The sequence below is a fragment of the Acomys russatus genome, chromosome 15 (assembly GCF_903995435.1).
Source record: "Acomys russatus chromosome 15, mAcoRus1.1, whole genome shotgun sequence".
Taxonomy (NCBI): domain Eukaryota; kingdom Metazoa; phylum Chordata; class Mammalia; order Rodentia; family Muridae; genus Acomys; species Acomys russatus.
The window spans coordinates 52546298-52570853 of record NC_067151.1 but is presented as its reverse complement, the minus strand read 5'-3'; the positions used below and the strand labels follow the sequence as shown (position 1 = coordinate 52570853).

The following is a 24556-nucleotide window of genomic DNA, read 5'->3' as shown; positions in this document are numbered from 1 at the left end:
TTACCAAATTTAATGCCCACCCACGTGTCTTAATAATTTAATGTTTTATTTATTTATTTTTATGTACATTGGTGTTCCTCCTGCTTATATGTGCATGTAAACGTGTCGGATCCCCTGGAACTGGAGTTACAGACAGTTATGAGCTGCCATTTGGGTGCTGGGAATTGAACCTCGGACCTTTGGGAAAGCAGCCAGTGCTCTTAACCACTGAGCCATTTCTCCTGCCCGACCTCTCCCTCCTCACTTATTCTTAAGCTGACCCCTTGGAGGCAGGAGAGGGATCAGCTGTTAGGATGATGGCCCCTGGAAAGGGCATATATTGTCCCATCTGACCCAGGAGTGGGGCATGAATAAGTCTAAGATTTCTCTCTTGTGCCAGTCACATTTATCAAACACTAAGTGGCTCTTCTGGCCAGAAACACAGACACAAAAAGAACGGAAGATCTAATAAACAAGCCATCCTCAGTAGGCAGACCAGACAAGTGACAGACAAACTTACCATTAATGCTTCAGGGTGGGCCCTGGCAGGAGCTTCCAGGAATGCTCATGGTGAGGGCACAGAGACAGACATGTCTCTATATTGTCATCTAAGTGGCCTGAAGAGTTTCCCTAGACTCTTAGGGACCTCAGCGTAGGTCAAATTAGGCTTCCTAGCTTCGATGCTGGAATAAATTTTTGACCTAGCTGATAAAATAAAGATATTTCAATAAAATCTTAAAGCATAATGATTAAGAGGAAGAAAGTAAGACATACCCAGATGTGGTTATGGGCTAGCCAAGGGAAAGTGGCTTTTTCAAATGATAGCTTTTAATATAGCAAGGAATCTTGTTTCTCCCCAGCTTTAGTTTAAAACAGGCCATAATAATCCTTCCTTTTGAAAAGGATTTTGCTCTCTTGGGAGATAAAGAACAGAGAGGCAAGGTCAGAGAAAGACAGATGACAGTAGGGGCTGTCCTCATACTTGTTTTTTAATCAAATATAACATCTAAAAATTGTTTTAGGATTTTCTGTTTTTAAAAAGTATGTGTATAGGTGTTTTGCCTGCATGTGTGTGTTCTGTGCACCATGTGCATGCATGGCCTGCAGAGGCCAAAAGAGGGACCCAGCAACCACCCAGGGACTGAGTTAAACACTGTTAATTGCCTCGTGAATTCCGGGAACTGAACCCAGGTTCTATGGACTGCTGACTCATCTCTCCAGGCCCTTTATTTATTTCTATCATCTTCTTTTAACTTATATGTAGTTTTTATGCTCTTGTTAAATTTGATAAATTATTGATTTTATTCATTCTTTTTAGGTGTTTTTAAATTCCAATTAAACTAGGCTGCCCAATTGATCTTAAAAACCGTTGCTAGGATTAATAGTTAGGAGCACATAGTAAAGCAGTTTACAGATAGTAAATGTTCCCCTAGGAAACATAAAACCCAAGTTACTTTCAGAATTTTCCATTGTTTTAGTATTTGCAATTTGGATTAACACATATAACAGATATAAAATCAGTTGTAGTACCAAAAAACTTATCTATTTTTCTCCAAATACTTATTTCCTCCCTGTTCTCATTAGAATTAACTTCAACTTGACACAGCCTATAATTAAGTGTCAGCTGAGTAATTGTCTCTATCAGAGGTGGTCTGTGGGCATGTCTGTGAGGGATTGTCTTGGTTCCTAATTGATGCAGACAGGCCTAGTCCACCATAGGCAGCACCATTCCTTATGCAAATGGCTCTGGCCTGTATAAGAAAGCTTGCTAACTAGGAGCCATGAACAGCCTTTCTTTATGGCTGTTGCTTTGAGTCCCTGTTTGAGGTCTTGTTCTGACTTCAGTGGTGGACCATAAACTACAGTTATAAGATAAAAACTCTTTCCTTCCCGGTTGCTTTTGGCCTTATCACAGCCACAGAAGGAAAACTGAAACACTCCCTTAAATCTTATTAATACACCAAATGATCAGGAACAAAAAACAAACAAACAAAAAAATGCTCTCAAAGCAAGCAAACAACCAAAAATGGATACCTTAAGCCAAAGGCTTTAAAAGCAATCCTCGCCCAATAGGATCATAAGCAGTCGGATCAGCATAAACGAGTAGATCCTCAGGCAAACCTAGGATGGCCCAACTCCCAGAAAGAAGCTCCCCAGATTCACCTGAGGGGACAATACACTTTATTTACAGTTTAGACCCACAGGGCCTGTGTTGTTTTGGTTCCTGGCTCTGGTTGGGGTGATTCCTCCTGTGAAAAGATCATTCTTGGGGCCACTCCAGAGGGTTCAGGTTTGATTCCTAGCATCCACATAGTGGCTGCCAACTGTCTGTAACTCCAGTCCCAGGGCATCTGACACTCTCTTCTGGCCTCCGTGGGCATGAGGCATGCATGTGGTAACAGACAAAACAACCATACACATAGAATAAAATATATAAATTAAAACAAGCCTTTTCTCCCCTAAATTGGGGAGGGGGGACCCAAAAGGAAATATTTCTGCTTCTCTAAAAACGACTTTGGAAATCTCTTTGACTCATTAAGTTTTCTTTGAACTTAATGAGAGATAGTCATTTCAAATATTAGCAAAGGTGGTGAGATCAGGATAAACTCATCTTTCAAACATATATATTGCCCATCTCAGAGCTCCCTTCTTTCTGCCCCTGAGAGCAGTGTGGTATTTCCATTTTTCTAGCTGGGGCTTGGAGAGATGGCTCAGTGGTTGAGAGCACTTGATGCTCAATCATGAGGTGACAAAGTTCAGATCTGTGTACCCAGTTGACAAACTGGGCATCTAGTAAGACCTGTAGCTCCACCTTCAGGGGACCTGCTGCCCTCTTCTGGCTTCCTCACATGTACTGATGCGTTCACATACACACATAAAGCCTTTTAAATGTCGCATTTGTTCCTTTGCCTTGATTTCACTTAAAAATACCAAGTAAATTTGTTGTAAGTCTGTTCACAGTATACAACATCTAATTCCTTTTGTTTTAAATAGGCCGTAGTATTTTCACGAATCTGGTTGTATTTAAAAAGAACATTAATGTTTAAATATTAAAGAGCAGATAAATCTATAGTTTTTTACAAGCACATAATTGTGCAAGTATAAGTCGTGTCCTCTTTGCTGAGTCAGAATCTATACCCTGAACTGAAAAAGCGATCAAAACTGCTATTCTAGAGAAATCATAATAGCTGCTTATAGATTGCTTCAAGATTAAGATCTTACATTCCCTGCTCTGAACCAAGTCGTTAGAAAGCAAATGCTGCAGAGTTGGAGGTGGAGCCCAGTGGCAGAGCACTTGCCTGCATGTACCAAGGCCCTGAGTTCCATCCCCAGAACTGCAAAACCAAAAACTCTGCAATTCAGTCTTTAAACATTGAGTTAGATTACAAGAAAATTATTAAGGCTCTGAAGTTAGAATCCCTGGGTTCCCCGCTCACTTAATGGTCCATCAGCAGCATGGCTTTGACCTTGGGGGACAGAAGAGTCAAAAAATGATGAGAGGTACAGACTCTCTGTATGCCTGCTTTAAGGATTAAGTGAGATAAAAAGTGTGCACTGCTGACAGCATTACCTGGCATGCTAATGTATTCAGTGCTAGTCTGTCATTAAATTCAATTTTTATACTTAAAATTTTTTCGTTGGCCAATTCTGAACTATCTTTATTATCTTGAACTTCATGTGAACTATAACTTTAAGTTGGTAAACTTTATAATAACGTGTTAATTACAAAGTTAATTTTATTATATGTCCTCCTAAGTTTATTTTTTTCTGGTGGAAAAGGCCTTAGTGATGTTCAAGGTTGATGCAATTAATATGTATTTAAACTCATTCCCAGCATGCAGAAGCAGTTAGTGAATTCTATGACTACAAAATAAGACCAATTTGATGCATACGCTGGGACAAGAAATCATTAAAGATTAGATTGACCTGAAGGATTGCAGTTTTTGGTCTTCAGATCAGGCTGAAGACCATCTTGAAATGAGTGATTTTGTAACTAAGAGAATATTCAATTACTAGTGTTTCTAACTTGTAATCAAACTTAATTTAGCTCTGTGCTAATGATACAGAAGAGCCTTAGTGTGTGTGTGTGTGTGTGTGTATATGTGTGTATGTATATATTCCATGTGTGTATATGTATGTTATATGTATGTATATATGTTGTGTTATATATATATATATTGTATGTGTATATATTTTATATATGTGTGTGTATATTATATACGTGTGTGTATTTACGTATATGTACACCCTCTGCCCTGTTTAGTGACTTAAAGTTTAAGTGGCCATTGCCATTTGGATAATCCAAATTGTTGTAATGTTTGAAGAGTGTGATTAGCAAGCTACCTTCAGTTTATGGCTCATTCTCTTAAAACAAATGGGCACAATATTTCTGCCATCTTCCAGGCAGTCCTGGAAGAGGGATCTCTCAAAATAACAAATTGTTATGTGTAAGTCATCTTGTTTGAAAACAAATACTGTCTTTTTTCTTTAAAATTTTTCTCTGTATTTCTTGTAGTAAATCATAATTTTTGAGGCAGTTTGTCCATCATTTTAATAGGAAATGAAGTTGCTATCTTTTGAGATTTCTCTTTTGCTGTGCACAGCTACTCGTTGGGTACTGACTGACTCTTGACTAATTGTAGAGAAGTAGATACCACAAATTATTGGGAGCTATAATTGTTCTTACTTCTTGGGTACCCCAAAGATTGATTTACTTCAAATAGTTTTTAAAAATCCGTTTTGGCATCTGATTTCAGGCCACGGAGAGTGAGGCTGGTGACATGGACCTGAGTGGACTGCCAGAGACGGCAGTTGATTCTGAGGATGATGACGATGAGGAAGACATCGAGAGGGCATCAGACCCTCTGATGAGCAGGGATATCGTGAGGGACTGCCTGGAGAAGGACCCGGTAGATAGGACTGATGATGACATCGGTAAGTGCTGGAGGAGTGCACCGTAAGCAAGTAGAAACATTGAGAAGTTAGCACTGACGCAGTACAGCCCAAGTCTGGAAGGCTCTGCAGAGCCAGGGTCCTCTGAATCCATTTGGTATACGTAGTGGCTATGAGAGCTCTTCCTTGGTATAAAAAATACTTGTTGAAAAGAGTCTTACTCAGCTAGTATCTACTATAATATTGAAAGTGACATTTCTAGTAAAACCCATCCACATAACATTTATCTTACTGTGACTTCTGACCCCTTCTAAGTAAGTTCAACACAGTATTTTTCTTTAAATTAAAAAAAAATTTTTTTTCAGTAATTTTCTTGCAAGCATTATTCCATGAGTAAACATGAGTTAAATGTCAGTTGTAAGTGATGATGAAGATGCAATTAGGTGGAAGAAAACAGTAAAGTGAGGTAGTTAGGAGCCTGTTGACTGTGGCGTTCAGATTTTCCTCTTTCTTTCTAATCTACCGTTCTTTTCATTGTTATTGTTGTTATTGTTGTTACTCAGTGAGACTTGTTTACTTGCTTGTTTTGTTTTATGCAGGTTTCCTTATAGGGCCCACATTGACCCTCAAACCCACTGTCCTCCTGCCTCAGGCTCCCAAGTGAAGAGACTGTAGATAATGTGTTAGTTGGCTTTTTTGGTTCACTTGACACAATTGGGACATTTCTGGGAAGAGGAAATGGTAACTTAGAAAATTCGTCCATAAGATTAGCCTGTAGGCAAGTCTGTGAGTCACTTTCTTCATTGATTTTTGATGGAGCAGAGCCAAGCCCACTGCAGACAGTGCCACTCTTGGGTTGTACTAGAAAGCAGACTAACTTGATGAGAGAATATGTGCCTGGTCATAGTGTAGCTTGTTACACTGTATTTGGCCTGCTGTCTTCTGTGGGGAAGTGAACGGGAGGTGGATTTGAAGAAAGGGAAAGATGAGGAGAGGAGAAACTGCAGCCTGGTTGTAAAATATATGAGAAGAATAAATAAAAAGAAAAAAAAAAGCAAGCTAAATAAGCCTTGGGGAGCAAGCTAATAAGCAGCATTCCTCCATGGCTTCTCTTCAGTCCCTCCCTTCAGGTGCCTGTCCTTCCTTAAGTGGTGAACCTTGACCTGAGAGTTGTAAGGTGGAATAAAAAACCCCCTAACTAAGGCAGAAGTTGGTACCAGGATTGGAGTAGTTCTAAGACAGACCAGACCAGGTTTAGGGGAGGATTGTGGAAAGAGTTTGTACCATTGGACTAGAAAAGTCGTTGAGTGTTCAAATGAGATATTGTGGGTGGTGTTAACCCTGTGCAGGTGTTCCTGAGTTGTATAAGAATGCAGATTGAGCAAGCCATAAAGAGAAGTGAGTAAGTAATGTTCCTCCATGGCCTCTGCCTCAGGTCCTGCCTCCAGGTTCCTGTCCTATTTGAGTTCCTGCCTTGATTTCCTTACTTTGAAGTGTAAGATGAAATACACCCTTTGCTCTCCAAATTGCTTATAGCCAAGGTGTTTTATCACTGTAATGTAAACCCGAAGACAGTGGTTGGTACCAGAAATGGGGTATTGCTGTGACAGACCCAACCATGTGGTTTGGGGAGGATTGTGGTGGCATTTGAACTTTGAGCTGGAAAGGCCATTGAGTGTTCAGATTTCAGTGGGCTGTTCTGGGGGGGCTTGGAACATGCGGAGCGAGTAAGCATTGCTTCTCCATGGTGTCTGCTCCAGTCCCCGCCAACAGGGGATCTTCCCTACCTTGAGTTTCTCCTCCGACTTTCCTCGGTTGATGAAATGTGAATTGAGAGTTGTAAGAAATTTTTGGTTTTTCAAGACAGGGTTTCTCTGTATAGCCTTGGCTATCCTGGTACTCACTTTGTAAACCAGACTGGCCTTGAACTCACAGAGCTCCACCTGCCTCTGCCTCGTGAGTGCTGGGATTAAAGTCGTGTACCACCATTTCCTCAAGTTGTTTCTGGCCATGATGTTTTATCACAGCAAGAGAAACCCTAAGACACATTTGTTCCGGATGAGGCCTTAGGTGCACCTTGAAGTTAAAAAAAATGAAGAGGCTTTATGTCTCCCTTTCAATAGGGACAAGACTTATGGCTGAATAATAGCTTTGCATTTGAATACACACCCAACTCTGGCCTTTTTTTTTTTTTTTTTTTTCCTTAAAATACTAGGTGATGACTGGAGTAATTTTCCACCAAAATTCTAGGGTCTGTAACTACCTCTGCCAATACCAGGTGACTTGTTTATTACGCCACTTAATTAACTCTTTAAGCCAGTACATATTTGAAGAGGGAAAAAAAAAAATCAATGAACTCAAAGTCAGTGAGATTAGATATGGGGAGGTATGAGAAGCTTGTTGCCTGTGTTTCAATTAAATAAACACACTTGTGGGAAAACTGTGGTAATTTAAGCTATACACGTATGGTGGAAAATAGAAAGCCAGCCCTTTGGATTACATGTGTCTAATTAAAGTCATTTACTGGAACTGAAAACTATTTGGAGATGAAAAGTGCGTGCTGGTAAACATTTACTCATTTAGCCCCTGTGTAGGGCGCCTTCCAGATCTTGGCAGCTCAGGGTGAAGGGAGAGGAGACCCTTCCCTGCCAGAGGCAAAGGGAGTAAGTGCTGCAGGCAGGGAGGTGAAGCAGTTTGCGTAAGCTCTGAGGGAAACGCAGCAGAGTCTGGGCTGATAGACTCCCTGGGGAGATGACCTCTGTTTACTCACCCCAGGTAGGGGACTCAAGATAGACCAAAGAAATACTTGTACCGAAATCTAATTGGATGAGCCAGTGAGTTTTCTTTCGGGTCAGTAACAGAAGTATTGGTGAGAGGCTACTTACAAGAGCGTGGATGTGGTTGACTCAAACACAGCTATATCACTGAAAAGCCCACCCTAACATGGGTGGGAGCTGAGGAGAGCTGCATCCCAGGAGCGCTGTGCATAGCTTGCAGGGAGCTGGACAGGGCAGAGACTCCTTTCCTCATTTCAGCTGCCAGTGTCCTCCTCCTCCAGCAATGCTCTCTCCAGCAGTTAATTACAGCATCCACAGCCCTGGAGAAGGATCTAGACATGAGAAGTTTGTTTACATGCTGGGTCTCAGATGCCCCCACTCCCTCCTACAGGGAATGTTTTTATTCAGAGGTAATCCTCACACAAGGAGGCAGAAGCTTGGGCCCAGGGGAAAGGTGGTCATGCAGGTGGCTTCCTCCAGTCAGACATGACATCTATTTCCAATGGCCAGAATTAGTTTCCACTATCCTTGTTCTAGGCCAACTTTTAAAAACAAATCCACCTACTATCGTTTTTAGTAAACGCCTATATGTTCAGCATCCTATCCTATTCTAGAGTGGTTTCCATGGACATTTTAAAAGATTAAATACTGCTTATAAATGCATCACTTTGAAAGTATCTTTTATTGTAAACGAAATGATGTATCTTCTTTTTAATGTGTTAATTTTAGAATGGTTGTGAGAGATTTTTAAAGTATGCACAGTATGTCTATTGTTCCTAGAAATGTAGGACTTATTTTGTATCTGAAAAACCTTTCTCAGAATTCCTGGAAAGCAGGAGCTGTTCATAGTCCTACAAATAAACACGAAGCTGGCCTGCTTTCTTTCTGATGCGTGCACCTCTGTGGTGGCTAACCTTTATTTGATAACATTACACAACAGCAAAGTGGCAGAGCTGATGTGGGTGTGCACATGCACGAATGGGCATTTAAGCTAAAGCAGATAAAATTGCTAATTTTTTATATAACTGCAAAAAGAAAATAATTGCCTTTGGGTTCCCGAAGATCACTGTATTCCCTTGTCTCATTACTTGAAGAAAATGAATTTATCACAGTTGGTTTTGTTTTTACAAAGCCATGGCTTTGTACGTACTCAGTTATTTAGTGGTTGTAGCTTCTGTGATGTGGGTGCTGGGAACTGAACTCGGGTCATTGGCAAGAGCAGTACACACTTTAAACTCCTGTCTCTCCAGCCCCTGAATTTGGTATTTCAACTGAATCTGGGAAACAGTATACATATACTATTAGACCTTTTATCTCTTATATATGACACAGACATTTCCTACCCAATTGTATTTTTTTTTAACACTAGTCTGTGTTCACAAATTGATTTTGTTAAGCATTATTTGAATAGGAATCTTACCAAGAAGCAAATGAACATACATTTGCAAGATGGTTTAACATCGTTCTGGCAAGACTGGTGATGCCGCCCAGTAGTGGAGTACTTTCCTAGTGTGTGTAAGGCCTTAATTAAAAAGACAAAATCCATTAAAAATAATATTTCTTTAAAAATAACATTAGTAAAAAATATTTTGTAGTGTCTGTTTCCTTTCTTGTCATACATGGAGTAATACTTGATTCCCATTATTGTCAAGTACATATTAAACTCAAAATGCTTCTGAAAAAAATTTATTGTCTAATATTTTTCTTATACTTATTGAATGTTGCAAGAAAAATTATCAACTTCTAGGGACAGAAGGGGTAAAATGTGTGGTCAGTAGGACGAGGAGTGGTAGCTGTAGAACAGTCTAGAAAGAGCAGGACACTATGATCTGGCAGCAGAGGATCGTGACTTGTTCCCCTTTGTTTAAAATCAGAGGCATGTAATTCATGTGCATCGTCTGTTGCAGAATTATTTTGTTGCTACTCACAAGGTTAAAACTGTTTTATGGCCTGGCGCAGAGATGCCTGCCCAGAAGTAAGATTTACTAGACAGAACTTAAATCTTTCTGTAAGATATACTTCGAGATTTCTCAGAAGACTGTCGTGTTAGACAGAATCCCTGGGTACCACTCACCACTGATTACAAGAGCCTCTGTGTACTGAAATGTTCTGCATGGGACTTGAGGTGTAGAGTCTAGTCATAGCATGGTGCTATCTAGCCAGGGCACAGGAAGCCCAAAGCCCTTCAGTCTGTCTTTCTGGGTATTGCTTTCAATATAAATTTTGGTTTTACTTTTCAGAACAACTTCTGGAGTTTATGCACCAGCTGCCTGCCTTTGCCAACATGACGATGTCAGTGAGACGGGAGCTCTGTGCCGTGATGGTGTTCGCAGTGGTGGAAAGAGCTGGAACCATTGTGTTAAATGACGGAGAAGAGGTCAGTAGTGTTTCTACCACTTAAGAGCTTGAGATTAGGGCACCCAGACACAACCATGTTCCTGCTTTTTGTCAGCAGTAATAAGTTTGAATACATGGAAACTGATGGCCATTCATTTATTCGCAGCATTCAGAATCCATTCTTCCATTTTTTATTGTGTCACCATTTCATGCAGTGTTGCTGGAGATTTTGGTTTTGCTTTGATGCTGGGGACCAAACTCAGGATCCTTCACAGGCTAGGCAGATACTTTACCCCGAGGTACACAGCCAGCTGGAGACTTTGTGGTGTATTAGCTTTTTAGCTTTTGCACCATACACCATAACTACACTGCCACATCAGAACAAAATGATATTTGTATTGAGGCCTCGAAGACCATTTTATCTTCTTTAAAGTTCCTTTAATTTGTAGAGAAAATTCTTTTCAGGCATCATTTTAGAAAAATATTCTTTTTTTTTTTTTAAGAAATGATTTTACTCTTTCTGGGACTAAAAATTATGTAGATATTTTGCTATATTTTTATTACTTGTTAAGATTTTTTTCAAGTAATTTGTTCGATCTTTAAGATAGGAGATCCAGGAGGCTAGTTTAGGGCCATTCTAGCATTTAAGCCATGTGGTAACAGTGCTTCCTTCTTCTTTGCCTTTTTTTTTTTTTTTTTTTTTTTCTCAGCTGGATTCCTGGTCAGTGATTCTCAATGGTTCTGTGGAAGTGACATATCCAGACGGGAAAGCAGAAATACTGTGCATGGGAAACAGTTTTGGTGTCTCGCCCACCATGGACAAAGAATACATGAAAGGAGTGATGAGGACGAAGGTGGATGACTGCCAGGTATGAGATGCATGACAGTGTGGGTTAGAGTTATAGTAAAAAAAAACAACCGGAAACCAGGCATCCTTCCAGCATTGCTCAGGATTGCTTCGGCCTTATGGCCTCCCATCTTCTGTACGAATTTTGAGACTGTTTTGTATTTCTGTGAAAAACATGACTGAAAATTTCCTTGATGTAGCATTGAAGCTACAGATTGATTTGGTAGGATGGCCTGATTCTTCCGGTCCACGAGCGTCTTTCCATCTTCAGTGGCTTCAATTTATTTCTTTGGTGTTTTAAAGTTTTCATTAGAGAGGTCTTTTATATCCTTGATTAGGTTTCGTTAAAAGTTGTGCACGCGTGCACGTGTAGGTTTTGGGGTTATTGGTTGGTGTTTTTATGTTTTGTTGTTTTTTAGCCTTGTGAACGGAATTGTTTGTCTGGTTTCTTTTTCGATTAGCTTGTTTCTGGTCTAGGAAGGACTAACCATTTCTGTGTATTAGTTTTGTAACCTACCACTTTAGTGAGAGTGTTTATTAGTTTTAATGGTTTTTCTAGTGGAATCTTTAAGACCTTTAATGTATAGAATTGTATCATTGCAGATAGATACTTCTTTCTTTGCTGTTTGTATCTCTTTGATTTTCTTTTCTTATTGCTTTAGCTAAGACTTCCAATACTATGTTGTATAAAATAGAAAAAGTAGGCACCATTGTCTTGTTTGTGATTTTACTGGAGCTGTTTGACTTTCTAACATTGAATATAGTTATTATGTTGAGATTTGTTACTTCTTTTCTGAGCTTTTTAAAAATTATTTTTATTAAAAATAATGTCCCTCCCAACTTCTCCCAGATCCTCCCAACCTCCCTACCTCCCAGCTCTAGGCCCTATCTTTCTCTCTCTTTAGAAACAAACAAATCCAAATCCAAAAACCCTAAAACCAGAAACAATATACAAGCAAAAAACCAGTAAGACAGCCCTGCCCCGCAAGCCCAAAGAAAGTCTTTTCACATGAAGGGCTTTGTCAAGAGGCTTCTCCATCTATCAGGATGACCATTGGATTTCTATCCTTGAATCCTTTTGTGTAATTTGTTACACACACACACACACACACACACACACACACACACACACACACCCTTGTATCTTTATATTAATACTGACTTGATCACGGTGAATGATCTTTTTTGCTATGTTCTTGCATTCTAAATGTTCTCTTGAGAATTTTTCTGCTTGTCTGGTTTTGGTATGGGGTAAAAGGAGTTTGATAGAGTCCCTTCCTTGCATGTTCTATGAACTAGTTTGAGATATAAGTGTTAGTTCTTCCGTGAAATCTGGAAGAATTCAGCAGTGAGTCCACCTAGGCCTGGACTTTTTCTCCATCAGGTGGGTGGGTGTTTTGTTTACCACAGCATCAGTCCTGTGGTTTGTTCTAGATCTATTTAAATTACCCATCTTGTCCTAATTTTCATATACCTTATACACATAACATTAATTTCTTTTAGATTTTTCCAATTTTAGTGGAAACTAAATTTTTTTTAATTAAAAGTTTTTAAGGTGTATTTTGTTTATTTTCTAAATCCCATTAGTAACTGTCCTAATAGCTCTTTCACCTCTAATTTTATTAATTAGGTCTTCTGTGGGTGAGGGTTTGTCAATCTTGTTTATCTGTTCAAAGGACCAAATCTGTTTTGTTGATTTTTTTTTTTTCTTTTGTTTTATTTGTCTTCATTTTGTTAATTTCTTCCCAGAGCTTAAGTGTTTCTTTCATCTACTGGTTTTGTGTTTGGTCTGTTCTTGTTTGTCCAAGACTCTGTAGTATGCCCCACCCTCTTTTGTGGTTTTTCAAGACAGAGTTTCTCTGTGTAGCCTTGCTGTCCTGGACTCCTTTTGTAGACCAGGATGGCCTCCAACTCACAGAGATCTGCCTGCCTCTGCCTTCCCGAATGCTGGCATTAAAGGCCTGTGCCGTCACGGCCTGGCTTAGGTCTGATTTTTTTAATGCAGACACTTAGAGGTATAAACTTCCCTCTTAGAACTGTTTTTTCCTTTTGTTCATTTCTAGGACTATGTAATTCCCCACTTGGTTTCTTCAGCTAGTCATGCATCATCCAGTAGTGTGCTGTTTAATTTCCATGACTTTGTGAATGTTCTGGAGGGGGTTTTTTTGCCCTTCTGATTTGTAGTTTTATTAGATAGAACACAGTTTTTTCACTTCCGACTGACTCACTTTGTACTGCAGTCGGTGTTGTGTTTTAGAGAAACCCCATGGACTGCTGGGAAGAGTATGCCTTCGGCAGTGTAGCAGGGATTGTCCTGTGTCTGTTTAATCTGTCATGTCATTTACTTATTTTATGCCCAGGTGATTTGTCAATTGATGACGCTGTTTTATTAAAATCTGCCACTTTCATTTCACTGGGGTTAATCTGTAACTTTTTTCTGTAAGTAGTATTTGCTTTGTGAAATTAGGTACACAAAGCTCAGTGAGTTTACGTTTAAAATCGTGATATCCTCTATCCTCTTGATAGATTGGTCCCTTAACCAGTATGGGTGACCTTTACCTGTCCTTCCTAGTTATGGTTTAAATTCCCTTTTGTCAGATGTGAAAGCAACAGCTCCAACTTGTTTTCTAGTTCCATTTGCTTTTAATTTGTTTTTCTGTTTTCACCCTATAGTAGCTCGCGTCTTTTATGATGAAGCGAGTTTCTTGGTAACAACAAATAGATGAGTCCTGCCCTTTAGTTGATGATGCTAGTCTGTGTCTTTGGGGTGAGATATTAGTATTTGGAGTTGCTGACAGGTGTATGTTATGCCCTGCCATGTCGATTGTGTAGCAGTTAGTGGTTTCCCATTTCTCTCTTGCCTAAGCATTACCAGAGTGCTTCATCCTGCCCTCGGGTCCCAAGGATGTGTTTGTCTTTCTCTTCAGTCTGAAGATTCCTTACGTATCTTTTATAGACCTAGTTTGGTGGCCATGGGCTCATTAAGCCTACTTTTCTCATGGGAAGTTTTTCTTTTTCCATCAATGGACACTGATAGCTTTGGTGGGTAGAGCGGCCAAAGCTGACAGTTGTCTTTTAAACACTTGAAATGCATTAGTCAAAGCCCTTCTGGCTTTTAAAGTTCCTGTTGACAAAGCTGCTGTTCCTCTGATGGGCCTGACTCTCTATGTATAGCAGTTACTCTTTCTGTTTCTACATCTATATCTATATCTCCATTTATATATTCTGAATATTTGGTGAGTTGATAATAACATGGTGAGGGCACGGTTTTTTGTTTTTTGTTTTTTGTTTTTGTTTTTGTTTTTGTTTTGCTCTGGTCTGTTTGGCATTCTAAATGCCTTTTGTGTCTGGAGAAATAGCTCTTTGTTGGTAAAAAAATGTTTTCTATGCTTTTTAATAAAGAATTCAACCGGGCGTGGTGGCACACGCCTTTAATCCCAGCACTCGGGAGGCAGAGGCAGGTGGATCGCTGTGAGTTCGAGGCCAGCCTGGTCTACAAAGTGAGTCCAGGATGGCCAAGGCTACACAGAGAAACCCTGTCTCGAAAAAAAACAAAAAAAAAAACAAAACAAAAAAAAGAATTCATCGCCTTCTTTTGTATTCATGAGTGTTAAGATTTGATCTGTCACGCACGGTGTTCCAAATGTCCTAAAAGTCCAGCTCAAATGTTTTTCTGTTTATCTCTGTTCTTGTTGGGATGCTGTTATTCTCCCACCTTGTCAAGTTTACAGGTTGGTAGGACTTTCCTCGGAGTTTCTGTAATTTGAATTCTTACACTTTTCACTTTCTCATTTCCAGGAGTTTGGTTTCTCTATAGTGTTTCTACCTCCTGATTAGACGCCTCTTTCATATTGCATATTGATGTATTTGTATGTGTGTTCTCCTTTAAGAGCTTGTTTGTTGCTGTGAGGTCATTAGAGTTTAAAATTCTGAACAAGTTCAAGAAGCTAAATAGGACCCTAGCAAGGAGAAGGGGCCATGGGATCCCACCGCTAACCAAGAAACTATTTGCATGTTGGAAAAGGAAAAAAATCTGTTTTCTCTGGTGGAATGTCACTGAGAACAGCAGCTACATTCTGGGTCAGGCCCCATGCTCAGGAGTAATAATTGCCCAATACCAAATGAACTCTATGTTTGTTGTTGTTTGTTTGTTATGTGAGCTTTTTGTTTCCTTTTGGTATTGGGGAGGGTCTTGTTTGGTTTGATTTTCATTTTGTGGGGTGTTGTTTTTGTTGAAAGAGGAAAAGTTGAGTGGATAGCGAGCTAGGAAGGACCTGAAAATAGTTGTGGGAAGAGAAATCATGATCAAACATACTGTATGAAAAAATATTTTTAGAAAAGAAAGAAATATATTAAATAAAAAAGTAAGAAAAAAATTCTAAGTTCGCCTAGTTCCTGGTTACCACGTGCCATTATTTACTGTGAGAGTAAGACGTTTTGAAAGAGTCGTTACCCACTTTTCCATATTGCTTGTGGTTTGAGTTGTTCTGCTTCTAGAGCTAGCTCATAGGTTGAATTTATTTCTGTTTTTAATCTCAGCATATTCTATCAAGGTGAGTATTTACATGTTCAGTGGGCACTAGTTTGTTGTTATTACCAGGGCAACAAGTGGGGCCGGAGCCTGCTAACTGTTCAGTTCTCACCAGGACCACAGGAGGAGCTACAGCTGGGCGAGTGGACAGGGTCTTCCCCTCCCCAGCCCCTGCAGTCCTCACCCTGGTGACTGGTGGGGCTGGAACCTCCATGTGTGCTGCTGCCACTTGGTAATGAGCAGGACCAGATCAATAACTTCTTAATGCTAAGCAAAGTGACTAAGAAAAAAAGATGCTGTCAACTGAATTTCTTCTCCATAGATACCACTTCTGTATGTCCATATTAGATATTCAGTTTGAGATATTTTTGCCTTCTTCTTGGATTTTATATTTTAATTTGCTACTGAAGAAATGCCAAATGTCTGTCTAGACACTAAGAATTTCAAATCAGACTTATTCTAATTTCCTTGAGTCTTCAGTGAAGATTAATTTTGGAATATTTATCTTCAAAAAGTATTTTCTTTCATATATCTATCTACTTATTTTAATTTAGACATGTATTTTTAGAACACAAATGAGACAATATGATTTGTTTTTCAGAACTAAATAAAAAATGACCATGTAAGATTATTTGAAGACAAAACTTTTCATTTTCTCCTGTAGAAAGTCAGGAAACATTTTTACTTTATTTTAAAAAGAAATGAAAATGCTTTAGAGAAAAGAAAGTACCACATATTTCAAAAACATACACATACCTATGGTCAGCACTAGAAGAATGAGCTTTTTGTTTTTTCTATTTTAAACAATCTAGTTGAACTGTTTATATTTTCTATGGCTCTTGAATATTTTTGTTTTGATTTTTGATTCAGAGTTCCTCTGTGGCTTTTGAAATTTTAACTGTTGTTTCCAAATGCTTTGTAAAAGAATTAGTGAGCTGGTACAAGCCAAGCTACGAGACATCTGCACCTCCGTACATTGTCTGTTTCTCTAGCTGACCAGTGCCTACAGAACATAAGGAAACCCAGCACTGTATTAAAGAAAATTAACACTGTAATTTGCATTGCTCAGAATGACTGTTTATATCTTATCCCATTTTTTTTCTCCAAGATACTGGTGTGCATGTATGTACATAAGACAGCTGTTTGCCCTCTTCTGTGGGTGTAGGGAAGGAAGCGTACCTATAACTGGGATGATACACTGAGAAATCTGTAAGGTTTCTGTGGCAGGACTGTGATGTGGCTGCTGTCATTAGGATGATTGATTCAATATTTAGAACTACAACTTTAAAAAAAAATTAAAGTCGTGGATATTAACCCAGAAGACTGAATGCCCTCTGATGGAACACTGTCCTCTGATCACGGCCAGGCTAGTGTCCTCTTAGGCTCTCTCAACAGCTCTAGTTACTTGCAGGAGTCCTGCTGCTCAAGGTTGGGTCCATCAGGCTTAGACAGTGGGTTGGGAGTGGCTCATAAGACTCTGCCTCTCCTTGAAGACCATAAGCAAGTAGCTTTAGCTAGGGAAAGGACATTTTTCTCCAGCAGCATAGCAACTGGTAAGCCACTCATCCTTCTGTAGGTAGCCCCTCACGCATACTTCTCTAAGTAACTCAGATATACTCAGTATTTCACCGAACTGGACTTGAGTGGAGTATTTTCTTCGGTCTGTTGTTGGCACCTTATCTGGGGTAAATAGACATTTAGTCATGTCTTCCCAGGAACACACCACCTTTAAAATATAGTTTTTGAAAATTGAGTATTTTATCTAGTGTACATGTAATTTAATGACCACCTCTTAATCTTTATCATACTAAAAGAGGAACAGACTTTTCATGCATTCCATATGTAAACTAGAGTAAATTGCTAAAGACAAAACTGATGGTTTTTATTTACTGGACTATCTGCTCTTCACAGAAGCCTTTTGTTATTGTATGTAGCAAGTGATTTCTATAATTTGTTTTTTGCTTTAAAAACAACTCCTAGGTGAGCCAGGTATCTTAATTTCTATACTTGCAATGCTGAGGTAGAGTGATCACCAGGAGTTTGAGACCAATATGGTTTATAGAATGAGATCCATCCATCCTTTCTTTCTTTCTTTCTTTCTTTCTTTCTACAAACTTTTTTCTTTTTTAAGATTTATTTATTATGTATACAATGTTCTACCTGCATGTATGCCTGCACTCCAGAAGAGGGCACTATATCTCATTATAGATGGTTGTGAGCCACCATGTGGGTGCAGGGAATTGAACTCAGGACCTCTGGAAGAGCAGGTGGCACTCTTAACCACTGAGCCATCTGTCCAGCCCGAGTGAGATCCTTTCTTAAGGAAATACAGTGGCTGGGTCACTGGCTCATTGTAGAAGAGCACTTGCCATGCGAGCAAAAGTTTGGCATTCCATCACCCATGTAAAAAGTTGGGTGTGGCCATGTGCACCTGTAACCCCAGCATTGGAAGGTAGTTTGGAAACAAGAGGAACTCTGGGGCTTGCCGGCCACAAATCTAGTAGAGAAACAGCAAGCTCCAGGTTCATTGAGAGACTTTGTCTCAAAGGCATAAAGTGGAGAGCAATAGAGGAACGCACGTGTCCTCCTGCGGGCTTCCACATCATCCCCACATGCACACGCATAACCCTTGACCTCTGCATGTGCACAACTCATAGAGTATTACCATGGAGTAATAACTACTCGATGACATCCTGCTGCTAACTTTTTTTCTTGAGAGCAAGGATTGCCTTTAATACAAATTACTAACAATCTGAAATATAATAAATGCATGACTTCATCTGTGACCTTCTTCAAAGCCGGATAGTGACAAAAATTGTTGTCCATGTATGCGGTTAGCCCAGTTACATATTTGCTCCAGCACGAAGGCATTTGAATCTCTTCATCTCAAATTAAAACCATTATTTTTATATCCTTTTAACATTTTCAAAATGTCCGAAGCCAGGTGGTAATTGTTATATTGTGTTAGTCGGAGAATTGTTGTTTTCTCTACCAGTGTTTCTAACTGAAGGATGGAAGAGGGTGTTTGAGATTTTAGATAGTTAGATTTTTGAATATATAATATAAACTTTAAAAAATGGACCAAGGAGGAAATATTAAAAGCATAGAAGTCTGACTAAGTTCATGCCTGCATTGACTAGAAAGTAGGAGAATGACAGAGGAAATGTCAGTACTAAATAATTAAAACTGAATTATTAGGCAGGTAGGCCTTTTGCGAGCACTCCATCATTAGCATGTGACTTACATTTCGTTCTAGTTTGTCTGCATCGCCCAGCAAGATTACTGCCGTATTTTGAATCAAGTAGAAAAAAACATGCAAAAAGTTGAGGAAGAAGGGGAGATCGTCATGGTGAAGGAGCACCGAGAACTTGATCGCACTGGAACCAGGAAGGGCCACATTGTCATCAAGGTAGGCTAAAGAAGGGCTTCTTCCAGAGGGGAGAAAGAAAGCTTTGCTGGTCAGTTTCTCATGACTTTTTTTTTTTTTTAACTCCTCCTCCTTTTAATATCTTAAGTTGTCATACAAAGTAGTGGGTTTCATTCTGGCATTTGTCTACATAGGTGTCACTGAATTTCATTCTCGTTCCTTCCCCTCTCTGCTTCCTTTGCCAACAAGCATAAAATATCTGTTACTAGTTGCTGGTTGATCAGTGGACACCGGTTAGGTTTTGTCTGCCTTGCTACCTAGCTTGTTGTCTGTGAAAGGTTTGAAATTGGGGGCGCCGTATCAATGATCCATTCGTAGCGATGACTAGACCTCTTACTCTTGCAGGGCACCTCAGAGAGGTTGACAATGCATTTGGTGGAAGAGCATTCCGTAGTGGACCCAACATTCATAGAAGACTTCCTGTTGACATACCGGACTTTCCTTTCCAGCCCGATGGAAGTGGGCAAGAAGTTATTGGAGTGGTTCAATGACCCGAGCCTCAGGGATAAGGTTGGAGATGCAGTCGTTTTAGCCCCCATATGTGAACTACTAAAAGATAAAATTTGAGACATCAGTTATCTTTAGATTAGTTTAGTGAAACACATGAACGATCTTTTTAAAGAAAAAGATAAAGATCAATGATGCAGATATTCTTGCATCTCTAAGCTCTCAGGCTCAGAAATAGCTTCTTTACTTTAATTGCAGGGCCAGTGTGTGGTGGTTCTCTTGGGACTTTGGTAAGACATAACCAAGTGTCTGCATGCCATAGGCTCTGCAGCCACTGGTTTGGTGGGCAGTGTGGCTGATAGGTGGTACGTGTTTGGGTGCACTGTGCTGCTGAGGGCCTTGGGACTCTCATCTGAACTGAGCATCCAGCAGATTTGTGAGCTCTGCCAAGGCCACGCTGGATGATCAGCTGCACATAATAATGTTGGCTCCTTCCTTTCACAATCCTTCCCCACCCAGATCTTTCTAGATTACTATTATTATATGATTTCCTTATGTAGTCTGTCATTGTACTTTTTAGTTGCTGTCTGAGTTTGTACTAACGTATTTTGGTTTTATTAACATGTTTACTTTTATAAAGACTTCTTTCAAATGTTTTGAAAATAAAACAATGTAGGTTAAATATCTCCACAGATTTAAAGATCCAGGTCAAAGCACTGTCATTCAGTACTTAAAATATGCATGTATGTTTTGAGAGGGTTGTTTGTTTTGTTGTTGTGTGTGTACATGTTTATGTCCACATGCGTGTGCATTTGGAGGGCAGAGGTCAACATTGCTTATCTTCCCCTGTGACTATCTGCCTTCTTCTTTGAGGCAGAGTCTCTCACTAAATCTTTAGTTCACTGGTGTGGTCTAGGCTGGCTGGCAGGTTGGCCACTAGTGCCCTCCTGTCTCCACCTCCCAGTGCTGCAGTTACGTGCACACTGCTACCCATACCTAGACTTTTAAATGACTGCTGTGGATCTGTGCTAGGGTCCTCACACTTGTATAGAAAGCCACTTCATAAACCGAACATCTCCACTGTCCCTAATGTCATTTTTTTACAAGTATGAGATCCCATGTTTAATGATTTATTTTTACTTATTTTCGTGTTTAGTATTATTCCACAAATTGTTTAAAATTATGTATTTTTTTAAAGTGATTTAAATCACAAGTCTTTAGCACAAACAAAAAAAATGTACTGAACTTATTTGCTTTTCCAGGTGACACGGGTAGTATTACTGTGGGTGAATAATCACTTCAATGACTTTGAAGGAGACCCTGCAATGACTCGATTTCTAGAAGAATTTGAAAATAATCTGGAAAGAGAGGTACTATTTGTGAGTTTTTATGAGTAGTGTTAAGTTTATCTTTCTTTGCCAGTCCTTGAGTTGATGCAACTCTTCCTGAACTCTTGTAGAAAATGGGTGGCCATCTAAGGCTGTTAAACATTGCGTGTGCAGCCAAAGCAAAACGAAGATTGATGACACTAACAAAGCCATCCCGGGAAGCCCCTCTGCCCTTCATCTTACTGGGAGGCTCTGAAAAGGGCTTTGGCATCTTTGTGGATAGCGTTGATTCAAGTAGCAAAGCTACCGAGGCAGGCTTGAAGCGTGGGGATCAGGTAAGAGGGCCCACCTCTGGGTGCATGTGAATCTCAGAGCCTCTTTTTCTTCAGTCAATGGTGGTGTTGAAATTCATTTTACAACTTCATTTTTAGATATTAGAAGTAAATGGCCAAAACTTTGAAAACATCCAGCTTTCAAAGGCAATGGAAATTCTTAGAAATAACACACACCTGTCCATCACTGTGAAAACCAACTTATTTGGTAAGTGTTCTGCAAACTCAGACTGCTTTTTGCTGTGGTTTTGTTTTTTATATTTAGATATTAATCGTGGAAGAAGTAATTTCTATAAATAGTAAACCTGTAAGGACTCTAATATCTTCTAGGGACATGCTAAAATATATAATACACAATGCTTTGTGTACATATGTACCTAATTACATTTAGAAAAAAAGTATCAACTTGAGGACCAGGGATGACCTTACTGACCTGTCAAACCTACCTTCTGTTGATGAATATAGTCAGCCCACCCATGGAAAGGCGTCTTCCTATTTTAGGCTCATCAGGATCGAGATTAGTTTTTCTATAGGGTTCTGGTTTTTATGTATTTGAAAGCTCTACTGTTAGTCCAGTATTGCTTTCCATCTCTGTAGTTAATATCTTGTGGTGTTTCTACTTTCAAGTATTTAAAGAACTTCTGACAAGATTGTCTGAAGAGAAAAGAAACGGTGCCCCCCACCTTCCTAAAATCGGAGACATCAAGAAGGCCAGTCGCTACTCCATACCAGATCTTGCCGTGGACGTGGAACAGGTCATAGGGCTCGAGAAGGTCAACAAGAAGAGTAAAGCCAACACCGTGGGAGGAAGAAACAAGTTAAAGAAAATACTCGACAAGACTCGGATCAGCATCTTACCTCAAAAACCATACAAGTATGTGTAGTTGTTTTCTGCACCTTATCGTGTGTTCAGTAGAAAGAGATACAGAAGTGTGTTGGTGTTGTGAATGTTTGCACAGGAGTCTACTAAGTGTCTCCTCAGCAGAGTGTCTTAGGAGCAACCATAGAGTTGAGTTTGCTTAGTTCTGCTTTGCCACTTGGTTGCCTGCTCCCAGTTTTCACAAGAGGCAGTTGAGCCTGTCTAGATTTGAACTTCTTAAAGGGGTTTGTGGACATCTTGCCTACTCCATGCCTTGGCTACTTCTGTGTCTCTTGGTGTCCCCTCAATAGCATCTCCTCTTTGCTTGACAATCATCGCTTCTTCCAATCAACCCAGCTCATCACAGCTACTTCCCCACACTTCAGTTACTTGACTGTTGAGAGGACATTAACAACAACCACGGGCCTCTTTCCTTCCCTCTCGGTGCCTCTAGGTGCATGTCAGATGCAATCTTGAATCTCTTCTTGGATGTATGTGCCCGTCAGCAGCTCAGGCAACCCAAGCTTCAGGTGTCTCAGAGTTTGCTTAGCTTTGCTTGTTTGCTACCTGATTGCTTTGTGGTAGTTTTTGGGTCTAATGCTCTTCACGTAGCTCAAGTATCAGTAGTTAATTTTGTGTGTGTGTGATATATTCCCCCAAACTACAAATTGAAAAGATACAGGTTAATTTATTTCTAGGGTAATTTAATGGCTCTAGAGAGAAGCAATGAATAGAGGTGTTCAAAGACTGAAGAGATAGTCCAGTGGTTAGAGTGCGTGCCCCACCACCAGCACTGAGATTCCAGCACTCAGCTAGGGGAGGTCTCTCACCTGAGATCAGTAGAGGGCAGACGCAGGAGGATTGCTAGGGCTTAGTGAAGGACAGCCTGGGGAGTGGGATGAGCTGCAAATTCTGGGAGAGACCATGTGTGAAAAGAGCAAAGTGGGAAAAAAAAGAGACCATAGGACACCATCCTCTGACATCCCAACACCTATATGTGCATGTATGCACGCTCTGAGACAACATCAGGTCTTCTCTTCCCTATTCTTTCCTTCCTTTCTTACATTTCAGATAAAAATTTTAGTCACAAACTAGAGACATATGACTTAAAACATTATTGGTGAGTTGTCAAATTTACATCGTCTAGTTAAGCTAAGAGTAGTGATTGGTGATTTGTACATTAGTTAGCATTAGTTGTGCGATGGTCTATAAATGCGGATTGAGAGTATGTTTAACCTCAGTAGGCTTCTTACAGACAGTGGATTGGGACAGTAACATTTAACAAAAATAATTAGGAAATTGAATTTTAAAGAGATCCTCCTTGATGAAAACTTAGTTCTAAATGGGTTGAAAATTTAAGTCACCTCAATGCAGAATTATTAGCAGCATGATAATAAAAGGATCTTCAAGGTTAAATCTGAACCTTAAAAAAAATGAAGTCAGTGTGAGCCTGGTAAGTATTGCTGGAAACTGGACATGGAAGGACTGGGCTGTCATCCATCTGTAGCAAAGGATGTTGGCGAGGGATGCAGAATGAAGATGCATGTGTACCTGTGGTTGTGTGTGTTTACAAAGATGTTCAAAAGCCAAACGGGAAAACTTAAAAGACAACAATTGGCCATGTTGACTTTTAAGACACTCGGGGAATATAGTGGCATAAGTGACTCATTTCAGTAGTTTCTTATGAAAACAATTTGATAAATCGGTGCTGAAGGCAAAGTAATAATGAAACCCAGGCTCAGGAAACCAGAGAACTGTCATGTTCGCCTTGACTTGGTACTAACTACCACTTCAGATTATCCAGGAATCAGCACGGCTTTATGATGTTCTGAGGGGAAACTAGGGCCTTGAGCATGCTAAGTGCTCCACCATTGAGCCAGGCGCCCATGTATGTTACTGTGTTTAACAAAGCAATAACCTGGTTATTAGTGACATTTCCTGTTTATAATATACTTGTTACCCTTTTCCCTTGTTACCTGTATTACCGAAGCTATGGTGATAGAGACTCCGATTGGCCAGGGAGGGCATGGATTACTGTGTAGCAAGGCATGTGTTTATGATGTGCATAGAGCAAGAAGCAGGTCACAAGCATAGCAGGATTCAAATTGGGATGCCAAGTAAGTTGGGCCAGAAAGCACAATGATCCAGAGGAAGAAAGGATTAAAGAACACACCTTAAAGTCAGCAGACTTGTTTCAGTAACAGTGAGCCAGTTGGAGAGGCTAGACAAAAGCATGTGCCCAAGAGGGACATTTCTCAGTTAAAGTTTGCATGTTTTATGCAAGTAAAGTAACCAAGAATAACTTTGTGTCTGTGGGTACTGAGATATAGGTGAGGCAGCACGAAGCAGCGTGTCAGTTTATTACATAAGGTGTTGGGAAATGTGGTGAGAAGCACACTTACAGGCGATGCCTAAAGTGTACTGATGGTCATTTCTCTCATAACTGACCTGGTCAGACATACTTTTGTTTTATCCACAGTAATCATGATATATCGTATATCACATCTCATTTTCGACAAAGACATTTATGTGATTGAAAAATAAAGCTCCACTAATGTAAGGATTTTTATCATGCACAGAACATTTATTTATATTTCATGTCTTCATGTACCCAACTGTGCATGCTTAAGCAGAACTTTGACTTTTGTCCTGGGCTCTCTTATATGTGAAGGAGAATTTACACTAAAACCGTATTATTTGTGATATCTAATTTATATCTCAATTTTAGTAGAATTCTCTTTTTTGTTTCAAAGTGTTTATGTATTTAGAATTACAGACATTTGCATTTGATCTAATTCT

General features: G+C 39.7%; 1 protein-coding gene across 7 annotated transcripts in view; it reads left to right on the top strand.

Moving 5' to 3' along the window:
* Rapgef2 (Rap guanine nucleotide exchange factor 2) overlaps positions 1-24556 on the top strand; it is a 222095-nt gene that overhangs the window by 171861 nt on the left and 25678 nt on the right. For all 7 annotated transcript variants that reach the window (XM_051157312.1, XM_051157313.1, XM_051157310.1 and 4 more), the window contains 9 exons: positions 4737-4914; positions 9890-10026; positions 10697-10855; positions 18621-18773; positions 19137-19301; positions 20501-20608; positions 20698-20901; positions 20998-21106; positions 21526-21772. In XM_051157312.1, coding sequence (XP_051013269.1) covers positions 4737-4914; positions 9890-10026; positions 10697-10855; positions 18621-18773; positions 19137-19301; positions 20501-20608; positions 20698-20901; positions 20998-21106; positions 21526-21772 — 1460 coding nt within the window. The remainder of the gene's footprint in view (positions 1-4736; positions 4915-9889; positions 10027-10696; positions 10856-18620; positions 18774-19136; positions 19302-20500; positions 20609-20697; positions 20902-20997; positions 21107-21525; positions 21773-24556) is intronic.